Here is a 17673-nt window from a genome sequence, read left to right on the forward strand (position 1 = left end):
TTCTGCCCCCATAACTACACCCCCCTCCCCTCATACACACAGAATTCTGCCCCCATAACTACACACACCCCTCACACACACAGAATTCTGCCCCCATAACTACACACCCCTCCCCTCACACACACAGAATTCTGCCCCCATAACTACACCCCCTCCCCTCACACACACAGAATTCTGCCCCCATAACTACACACACACCCCTCCCCTCACACACACAGAATTCTGCCCCCATAACTACACACCCCCCTCCCCTCCCCTCCCCTCCCCTCATAGCCCCTCTGTGTTCAACCATCGCGACGCATCAAAACACGGCTCGGCCAATCAGAGGCCGTGGGAAATCCGTGACAGGCGTGTTGGGCCAATGGGCGGGCAGGGAGGCGGTTCCAGTCCCACAGTCCGGCTGAATGAGATACAAAGAGCGGTGGGGAAGGTAGAGATGGGGGCGAGGGGCAATTCCTGGGTGGGTATCGGGGCGGGAAGGGGCGATACAGCCCCACCGGGTGTATTAGTTATGCTGTTTGGGTATCAGGGGGTGGAATATGTGAAGGCCGGGGCAGGGGGGGTTATAGGGGGCACAGGGGAGAGCTGCTGGGGGAATGCAGGGGCAGTTCTACGCTTCGGGTAGATACAGGGGTAGTTATTGGCTGGGGGGGTACGTACAGATCGATGTTATTCTAAACATGGGGCAAATAAATGGCGCAATTACAGTTGCAGACTTGCAGGGGTAGTTACCGGCTGGGTAGATAGAGGATGGGGCAGTTATAAGCCGCAGAGCAGGGGTATATACAGTAACTGGCCGGGGGGGGGTACAGGAAGCTTCTATGGGGAGTTGCATGCTGGGGGGCAGATACACCCTGTATGTAGGGGGTGCCCTGGGGCAGTATTACATTACATATATGGGGTAGGTAAGGGGAAAGGGTACATACAGGGCTAGGGGCAGGCTGGGGGGCAGATACACCCTGTATGTAGGGGGTGCCCTGGGGCAGTATTACATTACATATATGGGGTAGGTAAGGGGAAAGGGTACATACAGGGCTAGGGGCAGGCTGGGGGGCAGATACACCCTGTATGTAGGGGGTGCCCTGGGGCAGTATTACATTACATATATGGGGTAGGTAAGGGGAAAGGGTACATACAGGGTTAGGCTGGGGGGCAGATACACCCTGTATGTAGGGGGTGCCCTGGGGCAGTATTACATTACATATATGGGGTAGGTAAGGGGAAAGGGTACATACAGGGCTAGGGGCAGGCTGGGGGGCAGATACACCCTGTATGTAGGGGGTGCCCTGGGGCAGTATTACATTACATATATGGGGTAGGTAAGGGGAAAGGGTACATACAGGGCTAGGGGCAGGCTGGGGGGCAGATACACCCTGTATGTAGGGGGTGCCCTGGGGCAGTATTACATTACATATATGGGGTAGGTAAGGGGAAAGGGTACATACAGGGCTAGGGGCAGGCTGGGGGGCAGATACACCCTGTATGTAGGGGGTGCCCTGGGGCAGTATTACATTACATATATGGGGTAGGTAAGGGGAAAGGGTACATACAGGGTTAGGGGCAGGCTGGGGGCAGATACACCCTGTATGTAGGGGGTGCCCTGGGGCAGTATTACATTACATATATGGGGTAGGTAAGGGGAAAGAGTACATACAGGGCTAGGGGCAGGCTGGGGGGCAGATACACCCTGTATGTAGGGGGTGCCCTGGGGCAGTATTACATTACATATATGGGGTAGGTAAGGGGAAAGGGTACATACAGGGTTAGGCTGGGGGGCAGATACACCCTGTATGTAGGGGGTGCCCTGGGGCAGTATTACATTACATATATGGGGTAGGTAAGGGGAAAGGGTACATACAGGGCTAGGGGCAGGCTGGGGGGCAGATACACCCTGTATGTAGGGGGTGCCCTGGGGCAGTATTACATTACATATATGGGGTAGGTAAGGGGAAAGGGTACATACAGGGCTAGGGGCAGGCTGGGGGGCAGATACACCCTGTATGTAGGGGGTGCCCTGGGGCAGTATTACATTACATATATGGGGTAGGTAAGGGGAAAGGGTACATACAGGGCTAGGGGCAGGCTGGGGGGCAGATACACCCTGTATGTAGGGGGTGCCCTGGGGCAGTATTACATTACATATATGGGGTAGGTAAGGGGAAAGGGTACATACAGGGTTAGGGGCAGGCTGGGGGGCAGATACACCCTGTATGTAGGGGGTGCCCTGGGGCAGTATTACATTACATATATGGGGTAGGTAAGGGGAAAGAGTACATACAGGGCTAGGGGCAGGCTGGGGGGCAGATACACCCTGTATGTAGGGGGTGCCCTGGGGCAGTATTACATTACATATATGGGGTAGGTAAGGGGAAAGGGTACATACAGGGTTAGGCTGGGGGGCAGATACACCCTGTATGTAGGGGGTGCCCTGGGGCAGTATTACATTACATATATGGGGTAGGTAAGGGGAAAGGGTACATACAGGGCTAGGGGCAGGCTGGGGGGCAGATACACCCTGTATGTAGTGGGTGCCCTGGGGCAGTATTACATTACATATATGGAGTAGGTAAGGGGAAAGGGTACATACAGGGCTAGGGGCAGGCTGGGGGGCAGATACACCCTGTATGTAGTGGGTGCCCTGGGGCAGTATTACATTACATATTTGGGGTAGGTAAGGGGAAAGGGTACATACAGGGTTAGGCTGGGGGCAGATACACCCTGTATGTAGGGGGTGCCCTGGGGCAGTATTACAGTATATATATGGGGTGGGTAACGGGAAAGGGTACATACAGGGTTAGGGGCAGGCTGGGGGGCAGATACACCCTGTATTCTGGGTTAGGTCTAGGGGGTGCCCCGGGGCAGTATTACAGTACATATATGGGGTCGGTAAGAGTACATACAGGGCTACTGGCACGCTGCGGGGGAGGTAAAGACTGGGGGTACATTTTGGGTGCATAGAGGGACAGTTCCAGGCTAAGGGTGCTGATAGGGAGCTACAGGGGTAGTTGCAGGCCAGGGGGGAGGTAGGGTACATTCTGGGTTATGTGGTGGTTGGTAATTAAATGGTACATGTAGGGGCATTTGTAGGTGGCAAGTCTAGGCACAAGGTGCCCCCAGGATTGCTCTTAGCACTGTACCCCAATTCTTGCTGTGTGGGTGAGGGGGTGCAGGAGGGGCCAGGGCAACCAAGGGATTGTTACAACTATACTGGGCCCCATCATTTCTGGGGAGGAAATATGGAAAATGTAACCTTGTTTAATTTCACAGGGGGTGCAAGTGTCCTGCGTGTAGGGGTCCTGCGTGTAGGGGTCCTGCGTGTAGGGGTCTTGCGTGTAGGGGTCCTGCGTGTAGGGGTCTTGTGTGTAGGAGTGCTGCGTGTAGGGGTCTTGCGTGTAGGGGTCTTGCGTGTAGGGGTCCTGCGTGTAGGGGCCTTGCGTGTAGTGGCCTTGCGTGTAGGGGTCTTGCGTGTAGGGGTCTTGTGTGTAGGAGTGCTGCGTGTACGGGTCTTGTGTGTAGGGGTCTTGTGTGTAGGGGTCTTGCGTGTAGGGGTCTTGCGTGTAGGGGTCCTGCGTGTAGGGGTGCTGTGTGTACGGGTCTTATGTGTAGGGGTCTTGCGTGTAGGGGTCCTGCGTGTAGGGGTGCTGCGTGTAAGGGTGCTGCGTGTAGGGGTCCTGCGTGTAGGGGTGCTGCGTGTAGGGGTCCTGCGTGTAGGGGTGCTGCGTGTAGGGGTCCTGCGTGTAGGGGTGCTGCGTGTAGGGGTCCTGCGTGTAGGGGTGCTGCGTGTAGGGGTCCTGCGTGTAGGGGTGCTGCGTGTAGGGGTGCTGCGTGTAGGGGTGCTGCGTGTAGGGGTGCTGCGTGTAGGGGTGCTGCGTGTAGGGGTGCTGCGTGTAGGGGTGCTGCGTGTAGGGGTCCTGCGTGTAGGGGTCCTGCGTGTAGGGTTGCTGCGTGTTGGGTTGCTGCGTGTAGGGGTGCTGCGTGTAGGGGTGCTGCGTGTAGGGGTGCTGCATGTAGAGGGGTCCTGCGTGTAGGGGTGCTCCGTGTAGGGGTGCTGCGTAGACAGGAGGGTTTGTGGGAGAAACCGTGGGAGCATCTCCCCCCCCCCCAACCAGTGAGTGTTGTTAGTGATTCTCTTTCCCCTCCTTTCTCCCCCCCCCCCCCCAGGCTGGATCTGACATCTGACTCGTTCCTACGAGGGACTCGGCAGCCGGGGCGCAGCAATGCTGGGAAACCAGGGACGGATCATGTCTCCCGCTGACCCCGTGGCTCTCAGCATCTCCTCCGAGGCTCGGCCCCTTCAGCATCACTCTCTGTTTACACTGCTGACATAGGGGGCTCCCAGCTCCTCGTCCTCCTCGTTATCAGTGACTCCCAGACTGTGCTGCAAATACGGGGTTAATGCCGCCGTCTCCTCTTCTTCCTCCCACAGGGGCATCTGCTGTTTATTTGGAGTTGGCATGAATCCCTGGCTTATTACTCTGCCCTACAGGTGGGCTCCGGATCCCCTTTGCCCCTCGTCTGGGCTAAAACTACGGTAATTCTTCCCCCCTTTTCGCCGGATTTGCCAAATTCTATTTCATTTTTCTAATTAAGGGATTTGCCGCCCCGTGGGACTGATAATGGATTGAAATGTGGATATAATTCCCACCGGGATTAAGCCAACATCTGCCGGATCTTTTTTTTGGGGGGGGGGGGGGAGGGTGGTGCTGGTCCGAGTTCCGTTCAGTATTGATACGTTTCCATTTGTTCCAGGAATGCCGGGCAACTTGCCCCGATATCCGGCACTGCGTTAGGGGGGGATTGTGTTTAGACGAACGCCGGACCCTAAAATCACGGTATGTAAAAAATGAAAACCCAAAAAGGGGACTGACCCAATCCGGTTGGATTACAAATTGGAGGTTGAGTAGGATGTGATGGGAATGGACGGAACCTTTGGCCGGCATTGACTGTTCCGACACTATGTGACTGGAGCGCAGGGTGCCGCGGGATTTGGACATGTCTAGGTCTAACAGTGTGAGCCCACCGGGATTTGGGGTCCCCGTGCTCCGAGCGGGGGCGGAACACCGATCAGCCTGGGGAGAGTCGGAGTCCAGGGCTAATGGCTTCCCCTATTCCAGCCGATCCTCCAGAAAGAAGACCTCTCGGATGATGGGTTTGTGGCGGAGCGACGAGGACTACGAGCCACAGCAGGGGAACCACTCTTCTGGAGACGGCAAGGTGGGCTTCAAGTCCAAGTCTGCTTGGCAAGACCAAGGGGAAGAAGTCCGGAACAACAACAAACCCAACCCGCCCGGCCAGAAGCCTCAGGACACAGAGGTACGGCCCAAATCCGTGGAACTTGGCTTGGACGAAAAGAAGGGCAAGTTGAAGGAGGAATGGGTGGACAACGGGTCGGAATTGCACTTCTCGGTGGGGTCGTGCTGCAGCGGCGTCCTGCAGATCTTCAGGTCCAAGAAATTCCAGTCGGACAAGCTGGAGCGGCTCTACCAACGCTACTTCTTCCGGCTGAACCAGAGCAGCCTCACCATGCTCATGTCCGTGCTCATTCTGCTCTGCCTGGTCATGTTGACGTTCCACTGTGTTCTGGAGAACTACCATGTGGCCTACGTGGTGGTCCTGTCCGTGGCCATCCTCATCATCATCGTGCTCATAGCCATCTGCAACCGCAGCAGCTTCCACCAGGACTACATGTGGATCAGCTGCTACATTGTCATCCTGGTTCTCTTCATGGTACAGATTGTTGGGGTTCTGCTGCTCAGACCCCGCAGCGCCTCCGATGGAATCTGGTGGACCGTTTTCTTTATCTACACCATCTACACCTTGTTACCCGTCCGTATGAGGGCTGCCGTGATCAGCGGGATTATCCTATCAGTCATCCACCTTGCCATCTCCATCAAGTCCAATGGCGCCGACGAGTTCTTATTCAAGCAGGTGGGTGAATTCTCTGTATATTTGTATTTATACATATGGGTAGGGGGTGCCATAGTGTTTCCCTTAGACAGTACAGTATGGGGGTACAGCTTATTGTGTGCCCAGAACATTCCTTCTCTGTATATTTGTATTTATACATATGGGTAGGAGGTGCCATAGTGTTTCCCTTAGACAGTACAGTATGGGGGTACAGCTTATTGTGTGCCCAGAACATTCCCTCTCTGTATATTTGTATTTATACATATGGGTAGGAGGTGCCATAGTGTTTCCCTTAGACAGTACAGTATGGGGGTACAGCTTATTGTGTGCCCAGAACATTCCTTCTCTGTATATTTGTATTTATACATATGGGTAGGGGGTGCCATAGTGTTTCCCTTAGACAGTACAGTATGGGGGTACAGCTTATTGTGTGCCCAGAACATTCCTTCTCTGTATATTTGTATTTATACATATGGGAGGGAGCTGGGATGTTTGTATTGTACTGTATATTTAGGAACATGATCGTGACCTTAGATTGAAAGCTCACTGGGACAAGGACTGATTAGAATGACCTGTAGTGCAATAAGTCAGCGCTGTATAAATAAAGGATAATAATAAAGGTGTATGACAGTCACACACTAGGGCCAATGATATTAGGAGTCTGTCAAACCTGCCGATGTGTATTTGGGGTGTGGGAGGAAACGGGGGGAACCCAGAGGAGACCCACACAGTCTGGGGGAACATACAAATGCCTTGCAGATTCTGCCCTGGTCAGGATTGGGGGCCCCAGCACTGCTAATCACAAATTGCTAATGTGGTGCCGCAATTCAAAATGGGATCCCATTCTCAGCCTGAAAACTACAGGCCTGTTAGTCTGACATCAGGGGTAGGGAAGCTTATGGAAGGGGTAACAAGGGATAGGGTACTTGAATTCATTGCAAATCGCAATACTATGACTTTGTGCCACATGGTTTTATGTATAACAGATCTTGCCAGACTAATTTATTTGGCTTTTATGAGGAGGTGAGCAGGAACCTAGACTCTGGGATGGCAGTGGATGTGATCCACTCAGACTTTGCTAAAGCATTTGATATAGTGCCTCACAGAAAGTTACTGACATGGGGGGGGCAGTGGAAGTTCTGCCCTTTGGTAGAAATAATTTAAATGTGAGTTACACACTAAATGGGAGTGAGTTGGGGTTAATCGTTAATCGAGACGGATTTGGGGGGATTTGTGGATAACAAGCTGTGGAACTCTAGGCAGTGTCCCTCCGTGGCTGCTATTTCTTCTCGAATGCAGAACATTCTCGCACAGTGGCGACAGTCACATTGTGTCAATTTCGATGAGGTTAACAAACTCGAATGTTTTAATAACTGAGAAAAAATAAATAAATAAATTAAGGTGTTAGAGATAATTCTACTGAACCTCGACAGCTTTTACTTGGCAAGATTTTTCTGGCAACTTTCCGAGGATTTTTTCTTTAATAAACTCCGACTGTTCTTTGTTTTTAAGAATATTTTCAAGTATAGTTGGAATTATAGTGAAATTCTTTAACCTGACTGCCCTTACAGTAAGGAACCCCTTCCTGTGCTGATGGTGAGATCCCCTTTCCTCCCCACCCCCAATGAATCACTCATTCCCCCTCTCTTGGTAGGGAATCCCATAACCTGACTGCCCTTACAGTAAGGAACCCCTTCCTGTGCTGATGGTGAGATCCCCTTTCCTCCCCACCCCCAATGAATCACTCATTCCCCCTCTCTGGGTAGGGAACCCCATAACCTGACTGCCCTTACAGTAAGGAACCCCTTCCTATGCTGATGGTGAGATCCCCTTTCCTCCCCACCCCCAATGAATCACTCATTCCCCCTCTCTTGGTAGGGAACCCCATAACCTGACTGCCCTTACAGTAAGGAACCCCTTCCTATGCTGATGGTGAGATCCCCTTTCCTCCCCACCCCCAATGTATCACTCATTCCCCCTCTCTTGGTAGGGAACCCCATAACCTGACTGCCCTTACAGTAAGGAACTCCTTCCTATGCTGATGGTAAGATCTCCTTTCCTCCCCACCCCCAATGTATCACTCATTCCCCCTCTCTTTGTAGGGAACCCCATAACCTGACTGCCCTTACAGTAAGGAACCCCTTCCTATGCTGATGGTGAGATCCCCTTTCCTCCCCACCCCCAATGTATCACTCATTCCCCCTCTCTTGGTAGGGAACCCCATAACCTGACTGCCCTTACAGTAAGGAACCCCTTCCTATGCTGATGGTGAGATCCCCTTTCCTCCCCACCCCCAATGTATCACTCATTGCCCCTCTCTTGGTAGGGAACCCCATAACCTGACTGCCCTTACAGTAAGGAACCCCTTCCTATGCTGATGGTGAGATCCCCTTTCCTCCCCACCCCCAATGTATCACTCATTCCCCCTTTCTTGGTAGGGAATCCCATAACCTGACTGCCCTTACAGTAAGGAACCCCTTCCTATGCTGATGGTGAGATCCCCTTTCCTCCCCACCCCCAATTTATCACTCATTCCCCCTCTCTTGGTAGGGAACCCCATAACCTGACTGCCCTTACAGTAAGGAACCCCTTCTCCTGGCACTATCACTCATTACTATACCCACTATGCTACAGTTAGCACCCCTTACCTTACTATACGCACACATCTTTATTATTATATAACAGTTGATAGAACCATATGCTGTTATGATGTTTTCTGCAGACTGTAGAGGGAATGCTGGGAGTTGCAGTTTAGGAGCACCTGTATGAATGTGCAGAATGCAGGAGCCAATAAATGTGGGTATTTATTCTCACACAGGGTGACATTGTGGCACCTATCCCTACACCCGGCACAGTAAATCCTTCCCGCACTGACACGGAACCCAGGGGCAGATAAGATAAGGGCGTGGGACTCACTGGGCAGAGATTAGGGAGGTTCTGGGCCAACGTTCCCTACAATTTGTTTTTATCTTTGTGTGGAAATCATTTTGCTAAAACTGCGCAATGGGCTCGGAATAAGCACAAAGTGATGCGTTGGCGACAGCGCAATCTGTTGGGTACCCATAGGGCGAGGTTACTCGGGTGCATTGTCTGATTGCGCCCAGAAGCACTGACCCCCCCGGGGGCAGAGACATACGAGACACGGCGTTTGTTGGCGGATATGGGCTGCACCCGGGGGATTCAGTGCTTCTGGGCGCAATTAGACAATAGGCCCTAGTGACCTTAGTGTGTGTGTGTGTGTGAGCGAGTGGCTTACAGGGGACATTGGGCACTTTGGTGCCGCCATTTATATATAGAGTAGCATTAATACTTCTATAATTATCCTAATAACTTCTACTGTTACCCCATATACCCCTCCCTATAACTCCTCCTACTGCTCCACATTACCCCTCCCTATAACTCCTCCTACTGCTCCACATTACCCCTCCCTATAACTCCTCCTACTGCTCCACATTACCCCTCCCTATAACTCCTCCTACTGCTCCACATTACCCCTCCCTATAACTCCTCCTAGTGCTCCACATTACCCCTCCCTATAACTCCTCCTACTGTTTCACATTACCCCTCCCTATAACTCCTCGTACTGTTTCACATTACCCCTCCCTATAACTCCTCCTACTGTTTCACATTACCCCTCCCTATAACTCCTCCTACTGTTTCACATTACTCCTCCCTATAACTCCTCCTACTGTTTCACATTACTCCTCCCTATAACTCCTCCTACTGTTCCACATTACTTCTCCCTATAACTCCTCCTACTGCTCCGCATTACTCCTCCCTATAACTCCTCCTACTGCTCCACATTACTCCTCCCTATAACTCCTCCTACTGTTCCACATTACCCCTCCCTATAACTCCTCCTACTGCTTTGCATTACCCCTCCCTTTAGCTCCTCCTACTGCTCCACATTACCCCTCCCTATAACTCCTCCTATTGGTCCTTGTTAACCTTCCCTATAATGTGTTTTATCTTTGGTTAAATGTATTGCTATAATAAGCAGGTGTGTGTCTGTGTCAGTGTCAAAGTGTGTGTGAGTGTGAGTATGTACGTGTGAGTGTGAGTGAGTAGGGGACAGTCTCCCATGCGAGGGTGCTGGTTCTGATCCGATCACACACAGCCACATCCTCCCCAGAGCCTCGATTTAATCTGTAGCTGTTTCTATGGCAATACGCCTTTCTGTCGCCCTGCGTGCCATATCAGCACGGTTGTGATTTCTTTTTAACCCATTCAGTACTGTGGAGACTGGCTGGGCCTCCAGCAGCAACTCCCACTCTGAATGGGGTCCTGGCCCCTGTGACCTGTCTGTGCAGAAGAGGCTGATGGGTAGAAATAACGGGCACACATTGGCACAGTCAGTGGCACAGCGGGAGGGCTAGTGGGGCTGAATGTCCCCAAACTGCCTCAGGGTCAGATTTAAGGGGGAATTTAAAATAACTGTAAGGCGTCCGGCCTCTCCATGTGCTTATTTGTTAAGTGTCACAGAAATCAATTGTGTCTCCAGAATGTGTTACAGCAGGTGACAAAATCAATTCTGTCAAATACTGTTATCTGGGAAGTATCACAAAATCAATGGGAGCTGCAGATACGGCTGGAAATCCCTTCCCTGCGCTTCCGACCTCTGCCCGACAGGCATGGGGGGTCGGTATAAAGGGGCGAGGAACGCTTGCCTCCCCTCGGGGTCCTTAGAGCCCCTTTGGTGCCATACCCGGGGGTCCCCAAGAACAAGTACATGCCCCCCCCTCTTGTTTCCTTCCTGGTTCTGACTCAGTAGCCCAACTACATACCCGGCTCCACTGGAATCCCTTCCCTGTTTGGGACTAGCCAGTCAGAAGCTGAATAGCATCTATGTTGGTTTAACCCTCATTAGCCCAGACACCCCCCAATGGTATCTCCCAGCAGTGCTGCAAAGCGCAGTCTAACTGCAGCAAATATATAAAAACACGGAATGTCCCCCCCCCCCCCCCCGTATTTGCACACTCGCCTGACACAATCACGTTGCTGAGGTTTATAGGCGCCATAAAATATTTTTAGAAGGAATAAACGCCCGCGCTGTAAATATCTCTGACAAATAAAAAGTTAAAAGCAGTGAAGTTATTTTTATGCCTCTTGTGTTACAGTCTGTATATATGGGGGGCGGGGCCTGTGTAATGGAGAGGGGGGGCTGTGACTCTCCAGCCTCTTATCCTTAAGCAGCCCCCTCAGTTGTTGATTGGGTCTGGCATTTGTACATCAACACTGATACCGACTGTTACTATTTCACCGCATTGTAAGCAGCAGTCCTGCCCTGCTTTATGGCTGAGATTCTAGCTATCTGTATAACAGAGCATTCTGTCACAGTGGCACAGATCCTATCTGATCCCCCCCCATTGTAAGCAGCAGTCCTGCCCTGCTTTATGGCTGAGATTCTAGCTATCTGTATAACAGAGCATTCTGTCACAGTGGCACAGATCCTATCTGATCCCCCCCCATTGTAAGCAGCAGTCCTGCCCTGCTTTATGGCTGAGATTCTAGCTATCTGTATAACAGAGCATTCTGTCACAGTGGCACAGATCCTATCTGATCCCCCCCCCCCCCCCCCCCCCCATTGTAAGCAGCAGTCCTGCCCTGCTTTATGGCTGAGATTCTAGCTATCTGTATAACAGAGCATTCTGTCACAGTGGCACAGATCCTATCTGATCCCCCCATTGTAAGCAGCAGTCCTGCCCTGCTTTATGGCTGAGATTCTAGCTATCTGTATAACAGAGCATTCTGTCACAGTGGCACAGATCCTATCTGATCCCCCCCCATTGTAAGCAGCAGTCCTGCCCTGCTTTATGGCTGAGATTCTAGCTATCTGTATAACAGAGCATTCTGTCACAGTGGCACAGATCCTATCTGATCCCCCCCCATTGTAAGCAGCAGTCCTGCCCTGCTTTATGGCTGAGATTCTAGCTATCTGTATAACAGAGCATTCTGTCACAGTGGCACAGATCCTATCTGATCCCCCCCCCCCCCCCCCCCCCCCCATTGTAAGCAGCAGTCCTGCCCTGCTTTATGGCTGAGATTCTAGCTATCTGTATAACAGAGCATTCTGTCACAGTGGCACAGATCCTATCTGATCCCCCCCCCCCCCCCCCCCCATTGTAAGCAGCAGTCCTGCCCTGCTTTATGGCTGAGATTCTAGCTATCTGTATAACAGAGCATTCTGTCACAAATAATATCCCAAATAATAACTGTTAAACACTATAAAAAGTAAATATTAATAGAATCAGAATTATCGTTAGTATATATTATGAAGCTGTATCAGTGAGGTGCGGCTGATAAGGAGAATACGTCCCTGGGGGGGCGCCCGGCTGGGTGAGAGAGGTGTTCCTGGGGGCTGGGGAAGTGCGTCCTCTCCTAATTTGTTTATTTATATGGTGGAGAATCCACGTTTCAGTGCGATATCCATGTAAGGGAACAGTCACAGCGGGATGGGATTAGGGATAGGGAAACGCCCTACAAGGGGCTGCTGAGCAAAATCCTTGGTGTTTCCCTTGGGGCATAAAATGGGATCCTGCCGCAATGCAACCATTTAATTTGGGGGTTTGTAAGACACAAAAAGAGCCAAAATAATATTTAAGGGGGAAGGGGCATTTGTATTGGGGGTTTGGGGTAAAAGTTGGTCTGGGCCTGTTAGTGTTCTAAAGCTGTGATTGGCTACAGGTTGGTCTGGGCCTGTTAGTATTCTAAAGCTGTGATTGGCTACAGGTTGGTCTGGGTCTGTTAGTTTTCTAAAGCTGTGATTGGCTACAGATTGGTCTGGGTCTGTTAGTATTCTAAAGCTGTGATTGGCTACAGGTTGGTCTGGGCCTGTTAGTATTCTAAAGCTGTGATTGGCTACAGGTTGGTCTGGGTCTGTTAGTGTTCTAAAGCTGTGATTGGCTACAGGTTGGTCTGGGCCTGTTAGTATTCTAAAGCTGTGATTGGCTACAGGTTGGTCTGGGTCTGTTAGTATTCTAAAGCTGTGATTGGCTACAGGTTGGTCTGGGCCTGTTAGTATTCTAAAGCTGTGATTGGCTACAGGTTGGTCTGGCCTTGTTAGTATTCTAAAGCTGTGATTGGCTACAGGTTGGTCTGGGTCTGTTAGTATTCTAAAGCTGTGACTGGCTACAGGTTGGTCTGGTCTTGTTAGTATTCTAAAGCTGTGATTGGCTACAGGTTGGTCTGGTCTTGTTAGTATTCTAAAGCTGTGATTGGCTACAGGTTGGTCTGGGTCTGTTAGTATTCTAAAGCTGTGACTGGCTACAGGTTGGTCTGGTCTTGTTAGTATTCTAAAGCTGTGATTGGCTACAGGTTGGTCTGGGTCTGTTAGTATTCTAAAGCTGTGACTGGCTACAGGTTGGTCTGGTCTTGTTAGTATTCTAAAGCTGTGATTGGCTACAGGTTGGTCTGGTCTTGTTAGTATTCTAAAGCTGTGATTGGCTACAGGTTGGTCTGGCCCCATTAGTATTCTTATATTCAATCTAGTCACATGACTGAAATGCTTTGTATCGCCAAGGTTAAAAAACCCAGGGAATATAATAAATCTCTTATAATTAAAATATGAGGATATAAGAGTTCACCTTAGAATTCCCTGTATAACTCAGCCTGCAGCCTTGTGCCTTTATATGGGGGGCACAGAACCCCTCAGGGACTGCTAATATCCTTATCATTTACAGTAGGGGGTACATTATCCCTTATAATACATGAGTGATACTCAGAGTTCCCTGTATAACTCAGCCTGCAGCCTTGTGCCTTTATATGGGCACAGAACCCCTCAGTGACTGCTAATATCCTTATCATTTACAGTAGGGGGTACATTATCCCTTATAATACATGTGTGATACTCAGAGTTCCCTGTATAACTCAGCCTGCAGCCTTGTGCCTTTATATGGGGGGCACAGAACCCCTCAGTGACTGCTAATATCCTTATCATTTACAGTAGGGGGTACATTATCCCTTATAATACATGAGTGATACTCAGAGTTCCCTGTATAACTCAGCCTGCAGCCTTGTGCCTTTATATGGGCACAGAACCCCTCAGTGACTGCTAATATCCTTATCATTTACAGTAGGGGGTACATTATCCCTTATAATACATGAGTGATACTCAGAGTTCCCTGTATAACTCAGCCTTGTGCCTTGTGCCTTTATATGGGCACAGAACCCCTCAGTGACTGCTAATATCCTTATCATTCACAGTAGGGGGTACATTATCCCTTATAATACATGAGTGATACTCAGAGTTCCCTGTATAACTCAGCCTTGTGCCTTGTGCCTTTATATGGGCACAGAACCCCTCAGTGACTGCTAATATCCTTATCATTTACAGTAGGGGGTACATTATCCCTTATAATACATGAGTGATACTCAGAGTTCCCTGTATAACTCAGCCTGCAGCCTTGTGCCTTTATATGGGGGGCACAGAACCCCTCAGTGACTGCTAATATCCTTATCATTTACAGTAGGGGGTACATTATCCCTTATAATACATGAGTGATACTCAGAGTTCCCTGTATAACTCAGCCTGCAGCCTTGTGCCTTTATATGGGGGGCACAGAACCCCTCAGTGACTGCTAATATCCTTATCATTTGCAGTAGGGGGTACATTATCCCTTATAATACATGAGTGATACTCAGAGTTCCCTGTATAACTCAGCCTGCAGCCTTGTGCCTTTATATGGGGGGCACAGAACCCCTCAGTGACTGCCAATATCCTTATCATTTACAGTAGGGGGTATATTATAATTTCCCAAGTTCCCGACAAGTTGTAGCTAAATATAAGCTGTGTGTGTATGTTACTATCCCGTGCCGCTGCTCAGGCCGCAGTTGCAGCTGGAGTAAGTTATTTAGGACGGACTCTGTAGAACCCACGTGACAGTTTGGATCAATAGGAAGCAGTGTTCTCCCCAGACTGGGACATTGTATCCCGCAGAGACAGCCATCATTATGTTACAGGGGTGACAATAGGGATGTCCCATAGCTGCACGGCTTGGCCCCTACAGGTACCGTCATTCACTGAGATCACAATGGGTCATGGATCATGTACCCATGACGTACCCCACAGCAGTTAAAGGGAAAGTATCATGGCTACACCAAAAAACATATGCGACAAGGCTTTTCCTTGTAATACTCAGAGCGTCACGGAAAGCCAAGTGTTAAATGTACTCGTGCAAGTACCTGCACTCCATCAGTAATGACTTGGACTTTACTGGCTTTTATATTGTTTATATATATATACAGGTATAGGACCGTTATCCAGAATGCTAGGGACCAAGGGTATTCCGGATTAGGGGTCTTTCCATAATTTGGATCTCCATAACTTAAGTCTACTAAAAAAATCAATAAAACATTAATTAAACCCAATAGGGCTGTTCTGCCCCCAATAAGGGGTAATTATATCTTAGTTGGGATCAAGTACAGGTACTGTTTTATTATTACAGAGAAAAGGGAATCATTTAACCATTAAATAAACCCAATAGGGCTGTTCTGCCCCAATAAGGGGTAATTATATCTTAGTTGGGATCAAGTACAGGTACTGTTTTATTATTACAGAGAAAAGGAATCATTTAACCATTAAATAAACTCAATAGGGCTGTTCTGCCCCCAATAAGGGGTAATTATATCTTAGTTGGGATCAAGTACAGGTACTGTTTTATTATTACAGAGAAAAGGGAATCATTTAACCATTAAATAAACCCAATAGGGCTGTTCTGCCCCCAATAAGGGGTAATTATATCTTAGTTGGGATCAAGTACAGGTACTGTTTTATTATTACAGAGAAAAGGGAATCATTTAACCATTAAATAAACCCAATAGGGCTGTTCTGCCCCCAATAAGGGGTAATTATATCTTAGTTGGGATCAAGTACAGGTACTGTTTTATTATTACAGAGAAAGGGAATCATTTAACCATTAAATAAACCCAATAGGGCTGTTCTGCCCCCAATAAGGGGTAATTATATCTTAGTTGGGATCAAGTACAGGTACTGTTTTATTATTACAGAGAAAAGGGAATCATTTAACCATTAAATAAACCCAATAGGGCTGTTCTGCCCCAATAAGGGGTAATTATATCTTAGTTGGGATCAAGTACAGGTTAAATAGGTTAAAAAAGTAATAGGTTAAAGTGGGAAATAATATCCCAATTGTTTCCCTTCCGTCCTTGCAGGAGATTATGGAGGCGCAGGGTCCGTATTTGGGATCCAAGGCAGGTGTTGTGGGATTATCGCTCCTGTCTGATTGTTACAAATGGCCCCATCCAAGGGCACCTCTAATCCCCATAAAAATAGGATCCATTTATCAGTGAGAACCTTCCACGGAACCAGCTGCGGAGGAGCAGATGCTCTTGGGAACGCGGCCTTGCGCAGGATTGATGCGTCCGTGCATGCAGCGACGCCACAATGGAAGGAGTGGGGTCAGAAGCCCAAATACAGGCCCTGGGGCCCCTAGGGGCCCCACAGATTGAGGGCCCCGTCGATAGATAAGATTTCAGCGTAGACAAAAGTGCGACATGGATGAAAGAGCAGCCCAGAAAGCAGGAATCTGTGGTGCCAAATGGGCTAAACTGCTAGGCTGGCACTCTAGTAACCAGGCAGTGAATGAGAGAGAACCTGGATAGAATGAAGAGGTTACCTTAGCAACCAGGTGTTTATTTAAAATGCCAGGATGGAGAATGAAAATAATAGAAATAATATTCAATAATTCAGTTTCTGAACAAATGTGTACAGTTGCTTACAGTTGCTCCTGCCTGATTCCAACATGTTTAGGTGAACTTCCCCTTTAATCCATTGGTGCTTCTATGGGGGTAGAAGTGGAAATACAGAGCGACGGCAGATATTGGGGCTTCTTTGTTCTCCCATAGCACCCAGCTTTCTGCCACTGTGGCCTCCCAGTACCATTATACATTTCTGCACACCGCCATAGGCTGCATGTCTGTTTAAATTGTAAGCTCTTAAAAACAGAGATCATCTATTGGTTCTTAAATCGAAACTTGCGTATTATAAATAATGTACCCCCTGTTGTGAAATATAAGGATATTAGAAGTCACCTCAGAGTTCCATGGCCCATTGCCTAAAGCCTTGTGCCTATATATGGTCATGTAACACCTATGTGGCTTATAATATCCTTATATTATACAATAGGGGGCACCCCATAAATAAACTCCAAACTATGGCCTTGGCTGTTGGGTGCCTGAATGGCAGAGTTTATGTTCCAAGGTTCCGCCATGTTTTGCTTGGTGCCAAGGTGCTAGGTCCTGGTGGCCAAATGGTTAAAGGGAAACCTTTCCTTCTAGAAAGTGAATTCATGTTCCACATTGTGGTCCTTGCTGGCAGTGAAGGGGTTACAGCCGGTGACTGTGGGACAGGGGGACTCGGGATCAGACGGTTTCCTTTTTATGGCCTTGTTGGGCGGCCGGGAGTTGGATATTTTGGCTGCTATCTTTAGCCACTCTCGGAGGAGAGATCCGATGGCTCCGCTCCAGCTTTATGGCATGGGAAACCCGCGCCGATCCCAACTGTCGGGTGAAAGGTCCCAGCTCTTTAGGGGGTTTTTGTTCTTAAATTAGAAAGGGAGAGAGTGGCGGCAAAATGGGTGCAGGGGAATGGGGGGCAGTGGGGGCCGTCTAAGGGTTTGAGTTGAAAGGTCGGGGTCTCTATCATCTCTGTCTCTCAGGCCTCTGTCTCTCCCTGCGCTCACTCTGCCCCAATCAGAAGCATTTCTGCCCATTCCTTGCCCCCCGTTGTGTTGTACCCACTAAGCCATC

General features: G+C 49.5%; 1 protein-coding gene across 2 annotated transcripts in view; it reads left to right on the top strand.

The window, feature by feature from the left end:
• Positions 1–333: 333 nt before the first annotated feature.
• The window catches only part of adcy5 (adenylate cyclase 5), a 70880-nt gene continuing 53540 nt past the window's right edge, over positions 334–17673 (top strand). Inside the window, exons 1-3 of one of the 2 annotated variants that reach the window (XM_031893449.1) lie at positions 334–430; positions 4162–4531; positions 4750–5928. In XM_031893449.1, coding sequence (XP_031749309.1) covers positions 4993–5928 — 936 coding nt within the window. In that variant the 5' untranslated portion in view covers positions 334–430; positions 4162–4531; positions 4750–4992. The other variant, XM_031893450.1, reaches the window with a different exon arrangement.

This window comes from Xenopus tropicalis, chromosome 9 (assembly GCF_000004195.4).
Source record: "Xenopus tropicalis strain Nigerian chromosome 9, UCB_Xtro_10.0, whole genome shotgun sequence".
Classification (NCBI taxonomy): domain Eukaryota; kingdom Metazoa; phylum Chordata; class Amphibia; order Anura; family Pipidae; genus Xenopus; species Xenopus tropicalis.